General features: G+C 34.0%; 1 protein-coding gene and 2 long non-coding RNA genes across 3 annotated transcripts in view; 1 reads left to right on the plus strand and 2 right to left on the minus strand.

Annotated features, from left to right (window-relative positions):
• The window catches only part of LOC125679811 (receptor-type tyrosine-protein phosphatase epsilon-like), a 30,142-nt gene extending 11,169 nt beyond the window's left edge, over positions 1–18,973 (minus strand). Inside the window, exons 1-12 of the mRNA XM_056161481.1 lie at positions 18,731–18,973; positions 18,506–18,643; positions 18,149–18,289; positions 17,817–17,957; positions 17,393–17,536; positions 15,856–15,993; positions 15,245–15,382; positions 13,711–13,842; positions 1,292–1,424; positions 1,019–1,098; positions 576–754; positions 82–169 (exon numbers count right to left, since the gene is read on the minus strand). Of these exons, the coding sequence (XP_056017456.1) occupies positions 82–169; positions 576–754; positions 1,019–1,098; positions 1,292–1,424; positions 13,711–13,842; positions 15,245–15,382; positions 15,856–15,993; positions 17,393–17,536; positions 17,817–17,957; positions 18,149–18,289; positions 18,506–18,643; positions 18,731–18,971 (1,693 nt within the window). The 5' untranslated portion in view covers positions 18,972–18,973. The remainder of the gene's footprint in view (positions 1–81; positions 170–575; positions 755–1,018; positions 1,099–1,291; positions 1,425–13,710; positions 13,843–15,244; positions 15,383–15,855; positions 15,994–17,392; positions 17,537–17,816; positions 17,958–18,148; positions 18,290–18,505; positions 18,644–18,730) is intronic.
• LOC125653295 (uncharacterized) lies at positions 4,118–8,324 on the minus strand. Its single transcript, XR_007361863.2, has 4 exons — positions 8,190–8,324; positions 7,812–8,081; positions 7,134–7,258; positions 4,118–5,490 (listed from the first exon to the last, which is right to left on the minus strand). It is a non-coding gene; the product is annotated as an uncharacterized LOC125653295 (long non-coding RNA).
• On the plus strand, positions 8,529–11,478 carry LOC125661131 (uncharacterized). The gene is made up of 4 exons (XR_008802654.1): positions 8,529–8,667; positions 9,223–9,298; positions 9,980–10,044; positions 11,439–11,478. It is a non-coding gene; the product is annotated as an uncharacterized LOC125661131 (long non-coding RNA).
• Positions 18,974–19,247: the final 274 nt, after the last annotated feature.

Below are 19,247 nucleotides of genomic sequence, written 5' to 3' on the forward strand. Positions count from 1 at the left end.
TACTCAAAACAAAATGTACACTGTTGATATTTACCACAACACTTATTGCTAGTTGAAAGAACGTCAAATTAAGACACTTACACGGGAAAATCGTGGTGTATCGGTTTTTGGCGGCATTTTCCTGTTTCTTTCCTTCATTACATGGGTGTAGTTCTCCTCTAGGAATTGTCTACACACATCAGTGAATTAAACAATAAAATTGTGTATGTACAGAAATAATGTTAATGCAATAAAAGTATATATGCAACATTAACAAAATACATTTAATATCTGATTTCTGTACAGAATAGTGAGGACTGATTCTTAATCTTTATTACAAGTCTTCGTCAGATATCTTGAATGACTTGATTCCACACTTACAACGAAAAACCTAAGACAGTAGTTATATTTTCAAAACAAACAAATACACCACCAATTTAAAACCTCAAAAGAAATAACTCTAAAATGTGTACTACACCACATTCAGATATCAAGAAATTATACACAACCAAGCGCAATATTTTCTGAATTTCAATTGAACCATTCATATACACGGTTTACCCGTTACATAATTTTATCAATTAATAGACACGCACCATGTATTCTTCTTTAAACTTGGCATTCTGATTTTCAGACAAAACAACTATTGCTTTATCAAAATCCGCGACAGATATGTCTATTTTAGTATTCGTCGTTAGCACTTCCCCCTCAGTTTTTAATTCTAAGCCTGGGTTTCCGACTCCATGCATTTTCTTCTCTTGATGTCTTTTATCACCTGTAAAATATCATAACAATTGAATTACGACACCTGATGCTAATATGATATAGTTATTCAACAAGATTTACTTTTTCCTGTGTTCAAATTTTCTTCTTCTCAAAATCATTGATTTACGAAACACAAATATTTACAACATAAGTACGTTAATATTGATTATTTGTGTCTGATTGATTGATTGATGTTTTCCGCCACACTCAACAAGTGGCGCCCAGTTCTAACTTGATAGCATTAACATGTAGGTATCTGCTACAGCAGAATTACCTATTGTTAACGTTTCTGGGACAAAAGAAAACGTTACCGTCTCCGTATCTTCATGCTTTCTCTTCTTCTTTCTTCTCCATCTACATAAATACATGATTCGGTTTTCAATGTACGTTTTCTTTATATCTAAGTCTTAGTGCCTTAAGAAATTCATTTTAACTTATCCATTAAGATTCAGTCATTCGACTACGTACATAATGTTCACAAAGGAAAATAGTTAAAACGAACATTATGTAATTTGTTAACATCCACCAATAGATGAAGTACAAATACCGTATAAACAGTATCCCTGTGATGAGGACGACAATAAGACCCACGGCTCCCACCGCCCCTCCCACAGCTCCTGTTACTGCGCCAGAATCTGTCGTATCAGACTGTGCTGCAGAACCCCCTGACCGCAAAGATTCTGATAATGAAAATATTCTCTCAAACATATGATAACGGGATGATACAAATGTTAGGGAAACACTTAGGAAATGATGCCAGTGTAATCTCAGGTAAGGATGCCGAGCAAAATATCTTATTTATTAAGGACTGTTGTTGCCATGTACTTCGCATCGAGGAAATTCGGGTTCCCGTATATAAATCATTACGATATGAATGTACAAAGATTCTTTACATATTTAAGTTGATCATATGATGATAAAGTTCATCAATACATATCTTATTATTGATAGTTGCACACAATCTAATTTTGGACTAGCCGTTACAGAACAAATACAGTAGAGCACTTTGGTTGCATCACCTATCCGTAGTACAAAAGAAAACTTGGGAAAATGTATATATCTCAAAACGTATTTACATTTAAAGCCATATATGCCGTAATTTTTGAAAATTATCGTGTGATTAAAAAAAAACATGTGTTTTATGTTATGCACAGTATGCAAATCATACAATTTGACTCAATTGGATTAAAAAAGTAATCAAGGTAATTTCCTATTTAATCATGTATTCCCTGAGTTGGGTGGTGAACGCCCCATTTCGAAATATTCATGATCACGTGACGTTGCACGCGGAATTTCTTAAGTCAACAAATACATGGCGTCATGAAAGCGTGAACGGCCTGCATGCTGTTGGCGAGACACATTCAGCGATAAAAGACAGTCAGAGGGAAACAGGGTAAAGAGAACCACTTTGAGCAATGAAGGGGAGTTAGATTACATGTTTTGATATAAAATCACCATTCAGCAAGACTACATACTGTAAATCCACATCTCCCATGCCATCCATGGTGTTTTCAATAATAGTTTTTTCGCTCGTTTGCACACAACCACCATAAACGTCATTTTTTCATAAATATGAATTAGAAAACAATCCCCTTACATTGAGTAGACCAACACTCCTTTAACACATGTATATAATTTGTTGAAAATGTCAAATCGTTTTATTTTTTTAACAGTTTATTATACAGAAAAAAAAAATTGTACTGGTTTTTAACATCGAACAAAATACTGTTTAATACGGCACACATACATTTAAGAATTGAAAATATAGAACAGGGATTTTAAAAATTCAATAAATAATAAGATTGAAAACCGGGAAAACAAGGACGCTGAAAAAAAATCTAAAGCAAAAACTTTATTTTTATATCGTTTTTATTATGGGAATATCAGACCAATAAATCCATATCACTGCTTGAAAAAACGGCTTTACAAAACTTTACTGCAGTTGTAAATTTCACTAAAGGTGATTCAAAAGCAAGTTCATCTTTTGTATTAAATTTACTTAAAGTAAATATGTAAAGTTCATCTTTACATTGGCTTTACAGAAAGTAAATCTTTAAAGGTCATCTGTATATTACCTTTACTAGACGTAAATTTGTAAAGGTCATGTTTGTTTATAAACTTTACGGAAAGACGACCTTTACTAGTACTAAAATACAATTATTTATGTACTTAGGTTCTATCATAATAAACCATATAACGGGTATTTTCTGCAGTTGTCCATTTTTGCGGATAGAGAAAATCCACAAAAATTATCGCACTTTCTCTAGAGATAGAAATGTTATAAAACCACAGAATAAATTCTGCTACCTCTTCTGGATCGAATCGCAAATTTCCATTCGTAGGACATGTCCCTTATACGATATGTTTAGGGTAGGGCTATGCGCAAATTTCACACACACATATATATCTGTGTGTGTACACATGCCTTCATTTGGTAGATCAGCATTTTCATATCTATTTATCCACTTTTTCAATCTCGTCATATTGATATTAATGTATGAGCTTCAATTATTCCACAGTAAAAACCAAGAGACCCATGGGCCACATCACTCATCTGAGTCACCTTGGCCCATATCTGAAGACTTTCCATTTATATTTGCATGTAAAACCTTAGTCCCTATTTTGGCCCCAACCAACCCCTGGAGGCCATGATTTTCACAAACTTGAATCTGCACATGTCAGGAAGCTTTCATGTAAATGTTAACTTCTTTGGCCCAATGGTTCTTGAGAAGAAGATTTTCTCTATATATTTCTATTTAAAACTTTGATCCCCCATTGTAGCCCCAACTTACCCCCGGAAGCCATGATTTGAACAAACTTGAATCTGCACTATGTCAGGAAGCTTTCATGTAAATTTCCACTTTCCTGGACCAGTAGTTTTTGAGAATATTTTTAAAGATTTTCCCTATATATTTGTATGGAAAACTTTGATCCCCCCTTGTGGCCCCATCCAACCCCCCAACCCCCCCCCCCCCCCCCCCCACGGGAACCATGATTTTAACAAACATAAATCTGCACTATGTCAGGAAGCTTTTGTGTAAATCTCAGCTCTTCTGGCTCATTGGTTCTTGAGAAGAAGATTTTTAAAGTCTATTGATTATAAAGCTACATTTGAAGTATCAAATCAATCGAGCAAACAATATGACTTGTAGATGTCTACAAGATCAGTGTTTGACATACACTCATCCGCTATATTCCCTCTCGCAATGAATTGTGAGGGGATAACTATGAACTAGATTTCACACCATGTTTATATAGATAACATCACTTTCACCCTATCCACCTATTTCAATTTCCGAGACACCAGTGTTATAATTTACTTGCGCATCTTCAATTCAGTTAATATTTCTAAATTGAACACATAATTCGCAAACCCATTTCATGTCTATTATTTGAACATAGTATACATTTACTTTACACCAATTTCATGTCAATTATTTGAACATTGTATATTTACTTAGTACATATATTCAATAAAACAACAGAATTCAAAATGGTGAAACAACATAACAAAGATTAATTCATGCTTTTGTGACAATTACAAAAATTAGCAGGAAATTTTTAAACTTTAATGCTACATTTGAATATGGATTATACAAATACCAGGTAAAATGTGTTTTTAAAAAAAATAGAAATAATATTTGTACATTGCAGCTTTGGAAGATAAAATAACAAAAACGCACTACATGAAAAGGTGTGCCAATAATGAACATAATCATGAAGGTGGACACGTTATGTTAGAAATGTAAAAAAAAAAAATTATGAATATGTATCAACATGTATATTGGATAAATTTAATGTGTCAAGCTTCACACTTGAACAAATGTGTGCTGACTTCACAAAGCGGTATTGTGTATTTGGTGAAAAAGTGGCTGTGTCAATACCATGTGCTTTATGTGTCAAGCTTCACACTTGAACAAATGTGTGCTGATTTCACAAAGTGGTATCATGCATTTGGTGATGAAGTGGCTGTGTCAATACCATGTGCTCTATGTGTCAAGCTTCACACTTGAAAAAGTGTGTGCTGACTTCACAAAGCGGTATTGTGTATTTGGTGATGAAGTAGCTGTGTCAATACCATGTGCTCTATGTGTCAAGCTTCACACTTGAAAAAGTGTGTGCTGACTTCACAAAGCGGTATCATGTACATGATGCCGTGATAAAGTCAAAACAGTGCCTTACGTTAAGTGAATGAATCGCGTTTGTGAATATATCTTTTCCTTGCCCAAATCATTTATGCATAAAAATATTTTTTTCTAGACTGCCAACTGTGTTTCCAACAATACAGGAATCCATAAACATAATATCACATAATGTATGCATAGCAAAAATACATATCATTCTAACAGTCTAGTGGTTCGATCACTGGATCGTGAATTTATTTTATGAGATTACTGTTGTTGTAAATATAATTTAATAGACTCAACAGAAACAATTGTTAAATGTCGAGTATATCAGAATATGTCAGATGATCATTCGCGATGAACTTCACATGAACGTATATTAGTGCTTCACTTCACAAGAAACAAGTGTTCTGAAAAAAATGTCTAGTGTCTAACAAAAAGGTACAATATAGTGCTAATGTGACTTAATATAAGTTCCGTATTTCCTATAATGCATTGTTTTTTCAAAAACTAGGTATTTCGTCAATAATCATCTCCAAGGCAACTCTTATCCAAAGCTTCTGCTATCAAGTATCTCCAATGTGAGTTCTGGTATACATCTTCTGTCAGAGGGCATTGGTTGCTGAAAAATATATAACATACATTAATGATCAATGATATACATTTTTCAACATAAATCTTCAATTTTGTGAAATAAGACATCACATTACAATTATCTTCTAATAAACAAGTTCTCCAACATTATAGTATACAATGACCAGATATTTAGATTTTCCTAAAACATTCACTGATCTGAGAAATTCACTAGTCCATAACTTTAAGGTAGACCATCCATAACTGATCTATTTTGTATCTAATAAATGGATGGTGGGATTGTTCTTACCTTTGTATCATTTTGAAGGGTTGGTAAAATCAAAATATTCTACCACAGGATTTTTCAAAATTTTGATTACTAACCAATAAATCACGCCTTAAAGTTTTTTCCCCCTCCTTATCTTTTAAAGGACAGATAACTGTTCAACAAAAAAATTTAAGTAAAAAAAAATCAACTTCTAATCTTTAACTAGTCCGAGAATTTCGTTAAATTCACTTTCATAAAACACATTCAATTTCCTTTCAATCGTTAAAAGTACACGCTTCCTTCCAAAATGTTTTTATTGTTATACTTTTAAAATATTTTTTTCTGCTTGATACTGCTGGTCTGACGGACTATTGGAGGCAAATGTAGGGTGAAAATTAACTAGTCCACCCCATAAACTTCAGATCCCAGACCTTGGACCACTGTATTTTAACCCCATGGCATCAGTCTATGCGAAAGTTTTTTTGACCACACAGGACATTCGGTCCTGTGTAATCAATGAACACACCGGACCGAACCAAATTTTGTCAGACCGAAAAACCTAATGTAAAAAAGTGAAACACGTGAAAATGCAAAACCAAGGGAATGTTATTTATTATACTAGTAATACTATACCAGGGATCCCTCCCGTATAATACTTCAGGACTCGAAATTAACATATGCCCGTCAGTCTGTGACTGGTTAAAAGTCTGGCGGACTGACTGACATTTGTTTTTGTCAGTCCGATGGGACTGGTTAATTTTCTAAAGCATCATTTTGGAAAATATACTTTTGAAATTTTATACATACATTTGGCATGCTTCGATCTGAAGATATCAGACGAATCTGATTCGTAAATATAAATCCCACATTTAAGTGTTACAATATTGTCTGAGGCATATTGAGTTAAATTTCATTTTGATAACATTAACGAAATATGTTAAATTATTTCTGGAAAACTCTGTTGGACTGGTAAATTCTTCTGCGGACTGGTTGAAATTATACCCCATCATTCCAGCTGGACTGGTGACATAAAAAGTTAGCTTCAAGCCCTGTACTTTAGATAGTCCATGCGGTTTTAATCACATTCATTTACGTATTTGGATTTGTGTGCTATTTTTTACTTATAACAAACATTTAAATGACTCCGCATCAAAATAGTAAAGCTCAAAACCGGACACTGAGACATCGGACATTCCGGTCCGGTGTAAAAAATGATGCGTCGGACCTGAGGCACTGGACATCGGTCAGGTCCGACGGTCTGATGTCTTTCGCATAGACTGTGACATATATAATATGAACCATAAATTATTTATGGAGCATTATCAATATACACAAATTAGAATTAACATTTGAGGACTGGACTGTAAAATGTGTGTATTGCAGAGAATACAGTGTGCATCTGAAATATGATACTTAGTTCTCACCCATTTCAAAATGACAACTCTGTCAGTGTCCACACGATCTTCTTGTTGGATCAGATGCTTTCTCTTACACACTAGTTTGCGAGTCTCAGGACTGACGGGCCATAATGCATGTATGATCTCTCGAACTGCAATAAAACAGCACCTGTTTACTTGATAATTTCCATTTTACTGAGAAGGACATTATGATAAAAGTAAACATACAACTTCATATGACTAAAATGTAAATCATCAATTCTTTTCACCCAACCACAATGTAGCTATTGTAAAGATGATGATCTGTGAGCTATTCTCCCAACTGTTGGGCACATGATGTATATTGGCTTGGATGTCATTTACCAATTTTGTTTCAGCCATTTGTACAACCGTCGTGTACTTATTTCATATGAGTGTGGCTACATACACAACAGTCGTGCACTTCTTTCAAACTGACTGTCTTCACGACTATGACCAAACCATAATAAATCAAATTACTACTTATATGTATATCAGGTGGTCATGTAACAGTACTATACATATATAATACATATCACCGGTCAAGTTCACTGCCATGTCCATGATCAGCTGATGATAGGAGACCATAAGTGACTATTCTAAAGTTTAAGTAATAAATTGGTGTCGTTAATATATATATGTACTATGTCATCACCCTTGCCGCGGTTTTTTTAAAGTGTGACTCACCTCTCAGGGAGCCTCATTGCCTGCAACTTTGAACATTTAGATCCGCCCTTGATGAAATAACCACACATTAGGTTGATGCAAGTTGGCACTCAGTCACAAGTCGCAGAAACATTGAGCCCACTACACGTCTTAGACTCTCTAGGCACTGAGTGTGTACACCGTTTACATCTAGCACCAATCGTTCAATGCAAGTAGGCCATATACAAGTTCGGCATAGCCTGGGCCACATGCTCATGATCCTGGGGTCAGTATTTCCCTTTATCTACAGGCCTACAAATACAACCAGTTAGATTGTGAAGCAATATGACCCAAATGATCTGAAGCTTCATATCAAAGAATAAAAAGTAGCATCATGGAATAGCAAGCTATTGTACTTACTTTTCTCCCTTTGTCTTTGTTCTCCCATTTTGGCGGATTATCTTGTTTACATCCCCATGATGCATTTCGGTTCGGCAATCACATTCATTCCTTTGGTAATTCGGTTTATTATTTCATTATTCAATTTAATTCAATACTTCTGCATATTCCTGTGAAAGTTCGGTAAGATCTTATAAAATGTCTAAATGATATAAATTTGGATCATCCCAATCTTTTCCCCACTACACTCCTCATTGAATCTCACATGGGTTTGAACTTGTGTTGGATTCATCGAATTAATATTTGAACGAGTTAGTAATTAGTTGTTTACCTCACCATATTTGGTGCATTGGAATTCAAACTCAGAGAACCAATCAATTTAAAACGTGCTTTGCGCGAATTGCGCTGTTTATTAAAATGTGGAAAGAAGACATAGAAAGGGGCTTTTATCTACTGAGATGGAGACTTCCATTAATCGACTTCGGGAGACCAGTACCAGGTAGGTACATGTAACTGAAATTTGTATGTAAACAAGCACTTGCTTATTACTATCAGAAAGGAGAGTTACTCACTGTAACAAAGACTTTTGACAGTCTAATACATGTATAGTATTGGTTATATGTCGAACATTAGTTCCTTTCAGAGGACGTGTTAACGCAGGGTTGGTATTACATAGTGGATTGGTATAAGTACATCGTATGATTGATTAATCCGAGTTTACTCATACATTTCCTGTCCATTTCCACAACAGTTCTGTATTACTATTATCTTGCATGTACAGTGGCTGATCTGGAAAGGTGGTGCTCCCCACTTTTGTTGAATATTTTTAACAAAAATGTAAATTAATTTAGTATGTGCCATTATCTCCTCTGGGGACGAAAGAGGTACATTTAAATCCCTGTGAAAATTTTCTAGATCCGCCTCTGAATTCTATATAGTGCAAGTACAGGCGAAACAATGGACTAATAACTGGCTTACTTCTTAGCCGTATTGTGGAAAAATGTAAATATTCATCATCATATAATATTATCGCATCTTCCATTTCTATTAACAGGTTCTTTTTTCAATAGCCATCACAAACTAAAATATTGAAAAATGAAGGGAGTGGAGCTACTCAGCACTTCAATGAGGTAACTTTTGAATTTGATATTCTATATGTAATGAAAAGTAAATATTTGTAGTAGTTAAAGCTATATGGACCATGAATATTGGCTTAGGTATCTCAGTGGTTAGAGCACCTGACTAGTAATGCAGGGGTCCCAGGTTTGATCCCTGGTTCGTTCATACATTTGATTTCCTCTTCCTTTATTACATTTAAGTCCAATGTCTTGGTATAATGAAGGTAAACATTAAAAAATAACCATTAGTTTTTATTTTGTAATTTAGCAAGTTAAGGGACAAGATGAAAAGCTCAATGTCTGATGAAAATCTTAATTGAAATAGTTTGGGGGAGGGAAGGGGGAAAAAACTCCCACAAGTTTCGGTCACTCATCCAATATTCTATTTATTATAATACATGAATAATTGCAGCACCTCAGCAGGAAGAAAGTGAGCAGGACTGAAGTAACTCATTGAAAATTTGGAAATAACATTTATTACATTTAAAATAAGAATTAGAAAATGTATATAGTCTTATTTAGTATTACTGTGTTATTGCATGATAATCAATTTGGGTCAAAACTGCGAATTTTTTTTTTTTTTTATCAGACATTGAACTTTTGATCTTGCTCAGGCTAACAATGTGTCATATTTATCTATGCATCTAATATACCAGTATAAATATGTAATATTACTCCAAATTTTTATTTCAGTTCAACTGAGATTTGATTTACAAGAGTAACTTGGAATAAGAGAACATTATAATAAAGGAGGACAGGTACATGGTTAAAATATTCTTTGTTTTAACGATTACAAGCTCTCAAAGTAATTCAATACAAATCAATCATCTGAATATAACTTGAAGATTTGATGCAATGCACATGAGTTGTGTACATGTTTAATATTAAAGTTATTAACATAGGATAGTCACCATTTTTATTTTTACATACATGTACACATAAAAAAAAATCTAATGTAACTAATCAATTACATCCTCTAAAGTACATGTAATCTATTGCAATCAATTACTGGGCAAAATTGACTGTACTCAATTAGTAATCAATTACACAAAATTCCTTTAAGTTGTTGATTATTGATCGATTACATTTTTGAGTAATTGTGACTGGTCGCAGTAGCTCAGTGGTAGAGTGTTTGTCTCGTAACTGGGAGGTGGTGAATTTGAGCCCTGCTCGTGGCCATGTTAAACCTAAGATGTAAACATAGGCAGTGTGCGAAACTAACTTTAAAGTCCTATAGACTTTCGGTCCATAGTCATTTTATTTCCTATAGACCACAACAAATTCCTATAGACCAAAATTTAAGATGCAATATTCATTGTTATTAAAAAATAAATAATTGACACAAATCGGTTTGGCAATTTGTTCATAAGTTTAATGATCTTTTTCAATTGCGTGCACAGCAAGCTTTTCAATTAGAATTTCGTTTTCTTTTTCATTTTGTGCCAGCTCAGTTTCACTGTCTGATTCTTCATCTAAGTCACTTCTAAGTTTCGTTTTGAACCTTTCTCATGATTTTTTGCGACTTTAGCCTTGCTGGAACTTGTACTGACCGCTTTCCGTTTGATTCAAGTGCGTGCATCTTCCACATATTTTTCAAACCATTAAAAAGGACATTCCGAATTTGCACGAAAATGGCGTACATTGAAGTAAATATCAAATTGACCCCCCCCCCCCTCTTTAAAAATGGAATAATCTTATTCGAATGATTTGTAATTACATTGGGGGGAACATTTTATTACAGCTAAGGGTTGAACAGAAACATCAGCGTACTACATATAAGCTAGCAGAGAACCAGTTTTTTTACTTGGAATGTCTATCGGTCCATGGTTAATTTCGCACACTGCATAGGTAGTGATTGCTCCTTTGCCAATTGCTCAGGATTTTGAAGTGAGAATCACGGGTCTTTCGGATATGACCTTTAAAAAAGAGGTCCCATGTCGGGGCAGGCGTTGGCATGTTGAATAACCCTCACTACTACGTCCATAATCGCTATGAATAGGTTTAAATTTGTGGTACTTCACCTACAACCGGTGACGTCTCAATATGAGTGAAAATTTCTCGACGGGGAAGAAAACAAACAACCCATGCCTGTTCCAAATATAGTACAGTTTTTATTTTCCGTATGAATATAAATTTTCATTTTTGATTACAGAAACCAAGAAATAGACCATTGCCAAAGAAAATGGACAGAAGGGAAGAAGAAAAAGGTTACAAATTTTACAAAATCCAAGTGTGCTAATAGAATGATGCCAAGCGATGAAGAAGATGATGAGGGCTTCTTGACATACTGATATTCATAGGAAAGCAACTCCTTTAAAACATACATAGAAATTTGTCTGGCAAGAAGAAATAGACTCGTCTAAACAAGAACGGGGGATCTATAAAAGACAAACCCAAGGCTGCAGATGATTTCTTTTGGATATTTAGATGAAATCTTCATTTGGGACTTGGACAATAAGCCTATTTTCTTTATAAATATATATCACAATATTTGTACCATGATCCATTTTATATTAATCTGATTTTGAAATTTACAAAAGTGTTTTTTTATTACAAATACAAATTTATCATATCAACTATGTAAAAATATATTTTTTTAAATATGATATTGGAACAAATCAAACGTTAATATAGTGATTGTGTTTGAAATATGTGACTGTTCTTTATACATTTATTCACTATCTTTAATAATTGGTCTGAAATTATTGTTACAGTAACTTTTGTAAATGTTTTCATCTTAAATTTGATGTTTTCATCACATTAATCTTCAAATGAAAATACTGAAAAATGATAAGTTTGATTACAGGCAATTTTCTTTGTGAATTGACAATTTGAAAAAAGAGTAATGTAACAAGGACTTAATTGTATTTTAGTTTGCCCTTATACAAGTATATGCATGTTGTACTTAATAATAGTTGAATAAATATTTTTATATGTACTAGAAAATATCTTTGTTAGTTTATTTTAAATAAAAATCTCATTTTTTGTTCATTTTTGATTAATCTTAATTTGATAAGTTGAATGAAAGATGACAAATGATCAAATTTACTTTTAAGTAATGATCAAATTTACTTTTAAGTAATGATCAAATTTACTTTCAAGTAATGTCAATTAAGAATAATTAAAGATGAAATTTACTTCCAAGTAAAGCCAGTTAGGAATATTAAAGATGTGTAATGATGAACTTTACTGTCCAGTAAAGTCAGTAGAAGTTAACTTTATGACAAGTAATGGTGAAATTTCAGGACATCATCTATCTGCTTTACTTGATTAAATACTAACTTTAATGAACCTTAAAGTCCCTGAAATTTCATATTTACATTGAATGTGGGACATTACATTACCTTTAAGTCAAATTAAAGTTAATGTTTACCAACTTTGCCTTAAATCAGTAAAGTTATTCAAAGGCAATGTAAATATTAAATTTATATTGCCTTTACTTGCTTTGTAAAGTCATTTTTTCATGCAGTGTATTTCACCTTTAAAGGTATAGATTCTTAGAACAGATACATGGTAAAATATATGGAAAAAGATGTCAATGCAAACAAAATAATATATTGTTAATGATAATAAGTCATTTTTCGGATCATCAATTTCGTCCCTCTACGTTGTTCTTCAAAGAGATAGTGTTCATAATTCAATTAAGAGGTTTTGTAATCACCTTTTCTATATAAAACTGGCCAAGCAATTTCTAATGACACATTTCATTGGGTTCCATTGAGCAATTGAGCATAATATGTTACTTCTAGGATTTCAAGAGGAAACTAGACGAAGTTATAGTAAATATATACATGTAACCTATATTCATAATTGTATAGAATGATTCTACTTCGATCGATAGAACCGGTCGCAATAGCTTAGTGGTAGACTGTTCGCTTCGCAACCGGAAGTTTGTGAGTTCGAGCTCGCTTGAGTCAAACCTAAGACGTTAACATAGGTAGTGATCTAGAAGTGAGAATCAAGGATCTCTCGGATATGACCTTTAAAATGGAGGTACCATGTCTCGACAGGCGTTAGCACCTTAAAGAACCCTAACTGCTACGGCCCCGAGTGCTAAGCTTAGGTCTACATTTGTGGTACTTCACCTACAAGTGTTGATGTCGCAATATGAGTGAAAAATTTTCACCGAGACGTAAAACAAACAAACAAACAATTAATCAACCAATCAATTAATCGATCGTTGTACATATTGTGGTTGTTAGTACCGGAAGGAGAACAATACCTCCAATTTAGATTGAAGAACGTGTGGTGAGGACCTCCACAATTCTTAAGGCTTGACTCAAGCAGTAGATTCTTTCATGACTTGCATCTCATGAAGCTAAGGAATCACGGGTTTTGCAACCATGACGTACAGACGTAATATCGGGTTCATTTGATTTTTCAATAAAATAATTCGTTTAAAGATTTACAATTTATGCACTTACTTTCACTACAGTTAGGGGAACCTGTCCATCCAGAGGAACACATGCAGGATCCGTCAATATTGTCACAATTGCCAAGGCAGTTCTGAGAACAATTCTGGGAGCAGTTGAGTCCATATGTTCCTTTATCACATGCTAAAGTACATACACAATGCACATATTCACAATTAATCAAGGAATGAATTTAATTCTGAGGCAAGTTATACGAGTATAACCTGGTTTAGGTCAGTTTACGCTTTATAATCCGCAAAGCGGATTATAAAAAACCGTAAACTGACCCAAACCAGGTTATACTCGTATAACTTGCCCCAGAATTAAAGTCATTCCTTATAATTTAATGCAAGAGACAAAGATACTAACCTTCGTTTATCAAAATGTACATAAATTCGGAAAAACACAAGTCAACTGAGCCGCGCAATGATTCACTTAGCAACAACGACGAAGCTAGCTGTTCACGAAGGTCGCCATCTTTAATCTTAGTTCTACGGAGCCTAGCCATTGATCAAAATATTGTATCGAAAGTGAAGTTTGTCATGATAGAAAATATGTGTAGACTATGCATGCAATACGTATTTCGCTGCCCTTTAGAGATAGAGATCGACCTTGAAGTCGCCCATCTCCGACAGATTGAGAAAATACGGGAAAATGCATGGTTTAGGCCTACTCAAAATAAATATTCAAATATCAGAAAATGCAATAATTTGCGGATTTAACTCTGTGAAAACTTCTACTACATGAAAACTTACCCCTGTATGTAACGTTGTCGCTAATAGTAAATCCGACACAAGAAAATATGTAAGCAAGTAACAAATCGCGATCCACATGTCAATGTGTCTGACGTCATGTGATAAAATGTGAGATATGAATTTTTGTTTCCTTGTTGAAAGACAGATCAAGCAATGAAACACCTCCACCCTTTCTCCAGTGAGAAATGTATTTCAAAATGAACAGGGTAATGCTTACTTGGCAAATCATTAATTCGAATATAATATCTTTGTTTTAATCTATTATTTGGTCATACATACAGAGAAAGGTGTTTACAACAGGGATTTGCGTACAAGTAGATGCTAATATTGACAACGAGAAAACATTTGTATCAAACCGCAGTATCTTATTGTACACGTTGACTTTTTATTCCGTAGAAGGCTGAAAACAATGCTGCGATGTAAATTTAGAGAGAGAGAAAAAAATAGTTCCGGCATCTGGTTTTCAAGGGGGGGGGGTCCCCATACCAAACCAGGTTATACAAAAATAACTTGCGTTCCTCAATTGGAATTTGACCAATCAGAAACAAGGATACAATAAGAATTAGATTATTAAAAAACATGAACAATAAGATTAGTGTTACTAATCTTGATAAAGTACATACGTTTGTTGCAGATACCCCCTAAGTAACCGATTATAGATTACTGTTCCTTGGTATTTGTGTATATGATAAGGATTAAATAGAAATCGAATGTATGTGTGAATCTACACACCAGAACTTGTATATAGCTTGATATTCATAACTTTGCTTTATTCTCAGGAGACTACATACGTTTGTTGCAGGTACGTCCTAAATATCCTGGTGTACAGCCCTCGAGGCAAAATCCTGTGATTGGATTACATCTCATGTTTCTGCAAAGACTGCTACAGTGATTTCCACAACCTTTGCCGTACGTTCCTATTGAGCATTCTAGAAGAGGATGAGAGGGTAACAATATCAAATTATTTATTTATATCTTGAGCTTTTACTGCAAAATAATGTATATGTGTTCTACAAATTGACAGTTTTTATGGACAAGTATTTCTGCTCTATATTGTTCTTTCTGTATTATGTACTTTATGATGTACATGTACATGTAATGTATGAATGACATATGTTAAAGATATCAATTTCTGCACGAAAATCATATGCATATTCGCATGTCTGTTTTTTCTTGTGTTAATATGCATTGTAATAACCCAAATTGCATATATTGCTTTGAATTTTGCAAATAGAGATCAGTAGGGATTATACTGATAAGCATAAAAGCCACTTGATATGCATTTATTACATGTATTATTATTTGATATTTCAAAGCTATAATATACAAAGAACATTAAGAATATTAAAGCTAATATTCAATTATACAACGCAATAATAAGAAACGTCAAATCTAAAATTACTCTGTTCGCATTTGGGAGTCCTCCATCCCGATTTACAGCCATTTGTACAGCTGCCTGTGGTATGGTTACATGGCTGGTTGGCACAGTTTTCATTACATCGTGCAGAGCAGTTTTCTCCATACCAGCCATCACCACAAACTATAAAAATGGACTAAAATTGACTAAACGATAATTATTTCAAAACGCCGAAACTTTTACTACAGTATTTCACCTTATTTTCGTCAAACTCCTAAAAGGGTGATCAAAAGTTGACTAAATTTACACATAATTCTAAAGCAACAATAAATGGTTTTGTGCGAAGTTAAAACGGTGCAAAAAGATTTTTGTAAAATAGCACGAGGCAAAATTACCCATCATTTTCTTTTAATAATAAATGATGAATATCGTACTAGTATTCTCTCTCTGTAAATTCAAAACAAATTTTCATCATACATGTTTAAAAATGTTGCATTGCCATGTTTTATATTTTCCTTAAGCTACTACAATTTGTACTTCTCCTAAAAGGTTCAATCTTTTTAAATTTGTATGGCCAGACTCCCTTCCTTCAATAATACCCTTACCAGGTAATCCTGTAAAAAGGCGATTTCATTGTCTAATTTGGTCTTGGTCGTGACAAAACACAATTAGAACCAAATATTTAACTTACAACCTTAAATAAATTAATGTAAAACACTTGACACAGCATGACGATGCTAGCAATTACGATGGTTACTCACTAATTTTCTAATCCGAGAGTGTTTGTAAATTGATTCATCAGCATTCATCAAGCTTGTACCGTCTAAGTTTTACATTATGACCCCTGGGTCGAGGCCTCTGCTGGTGGACTGTTAGTCCTCGAGGGTCTCTACAGCCCAGTAGCTAAGTACTTCGTTACTAGCTTTAAAATACGGATGTATATTTAATTACGGTTATAAAATTTAGAAATTCATTTCAAAATTAAGGATTATCTCCCTCACGCATAGCTTTTATCCTTAGACGAATTTGACTCCACTTTTTGGTACACTGTTTTTCCCTATGATAGCTCTAAAACTTCATTATTATTTCGGATTTCAAACATTTCGGTTGAGCATCACTGAAGAGACATTATTTGTCGAAATGCGCATCTGGTGCATCAAAATTGGTACCGTATAAGTTTTACATTATGGCCCCTGGGTCGAGTCCTCTGCTAGTGGACTGTTAGTCCCCGAGGGTTTCTACAGCCCAGTAGCTAAGTACTTCGTTACTAGCTTGAAAATACGGGTGTATATTTAATTGCTGTTATAAAATTTAGAAATTCATTTCAAAATTAAGGATTATCTCCCTCACGCATAGCCCTTATCCTTAGACGAATTTGACTCCACTTTTTTGGCACACTGTTTTTCCCTATGATAGCTCTAAAACTTCATTGTTTTTTCGGATTTCAAAAATTTCGGTTGAGCATCACTGAAGAGACAATATTTGTCGAAATGCGCATCTGGTGCATCAAAATTGGTAAGTTTTACATGAAATTCGTTAAAGACTGTCACATTACTTTGTTTAGTAAGAACTGGATACCTACTTTCTTTACATGTACTTCCTTGGAATCCATCGTCACATCCATGTTCACAATGTCCGTCTCTATGGTTACAATGATTACTTTCAGATCGACAACGGGAACTGCAGCTCTCTGAACAATTCAATCCGTACCGGCCAACTGAACATACTGTCAATGTCAAACACAATTATTTATAATTTCTTAATATCAAAAATATTCTTAGCAGATTGCAAAGTATTGCCATATGTAAATACAAACTCATTTAATGATAACAATTTCAAATTATTACCCTGCCTATGCAATGATTGTGTAAAAAGTGATAAATTACAATCGGAGCTGAATTTATAATTGAGAAATTATTAAATGTTATAATAGAAAGGAACCCAGTAGAGAAACAAAACATTTACATGAATGATCAGAATGTACAAGAATGCTTCAAACATCTCACTTTTGTTGCAGAGTTCCCCGGTATATCCTGAATTACAGCCTCCATCACATCTTCCTGTTGTCCTGTTACAGGGGAGGTAGCTCAGACACTGCCCACTGCAGTTATACATACAATCCGGACCGTATGATTCTGCAGGACACTCTAGTAAAATATGATTTCATCGAAAAATTTGTTACTTTCAACAAAGATTTACATTTCCGTTTCATATCCATTGCTTCTTTCTTGTCGTATTCATCAAATTTAAAATGTATTGATATTTAACCACCAAAATATTTCACAACGGTTAGTAAACGTAGATATTTTACACTTTAAGATAACGACAAATGACTTACCTGTGTTACAATGTGTTCCTGTCCATCCATTACCACAGCCATAGTCACATTGTCCAGTGGTGTGGTTACAGGACATGTTTTCTCTGCAGTGTCCAGTACATGTAGATCTACACTGTACACCGTAATATCCAGCTGGACATGCTACGAAAATAATTCATTCTTTTGATAAAATTTTCCGTTTTATGTCCGATTTTCAATTAAACTCGTTTGCATTAGAGTTTCAATCATGTAGGAATAAGGCTTTAACCGTACTCTTACATTTGTTACATGATACACTTGTCATATTTCATTTTATATTAAATGTATACCCATTAAAGTATCAATAATATTTGCATGGTATAACAAACGTAATCTTACACGTGTTACAAAATTCCCCCAACCATCCTGCAGTACAACCCCAACACGTTCCGTTGATAATGTCACATCTCAATTCCTGACAGTTGTTTGGGCAAGGTAGATCACAGTTATATCCATACACGCCTGATTCTTTACAACCTATAGATGTAACATAGAAAAAAAATATAGCGCCTCATTTACACACCCTATATGGGTTAAACTGTCAATGAAGTGGCACAATATTACCTGTTACAATTACTTCACATAATTCAGTGAAAAATGTCTCTATTTCATATCCGGTAGGATAAGTTGTCCCGTCAAGTCTTTCATTGTAAAATATAACGTAACGTCCATGTTTGACACAAGTTGTACTGAAATCCAAGGTCGGTAACTCTGGTCCGTTCTTGTAACATAGATACCCATCCTCCTTTATAGTTGTATTTGACACATAGAGCGAAAATCCAGCAAAACGCCCTCTTTGTCTCATAACTGAAATTATCAGTTTACGATTTGAAACAGTTATGTAAGTTGAAGAGAAGTGCGTTCTCTTCGATATATATCTATAATTATAAATTAACAATGTTTGGCAATAAACTCCGAAACACTTCCTCCAGAGTTACTGCTTGCACCTTTGATATTGTTTCATGTGTGAGGTGAAGTCCATTACCTATTTTAGAATCTTACATGATTAGTAAATATCGTAAAATTAATCAAAATCCGATTTTCGTTTTCCACAACCTACCCTGAAATATCAAAAATGAAA

This window comes from Ostrea edulis, chromosome 4, assembly GCF_947568905.1.
Source record: "Ostrea edulis chromosome 4, xbOstEdul1.1, whole genome shotgun sequence".
NCBI lineage: Eukaryota > Metazoa > Mollusca > Bivalvia > Ostreida > Ostreidae > Ostrea > Ostrea edulis.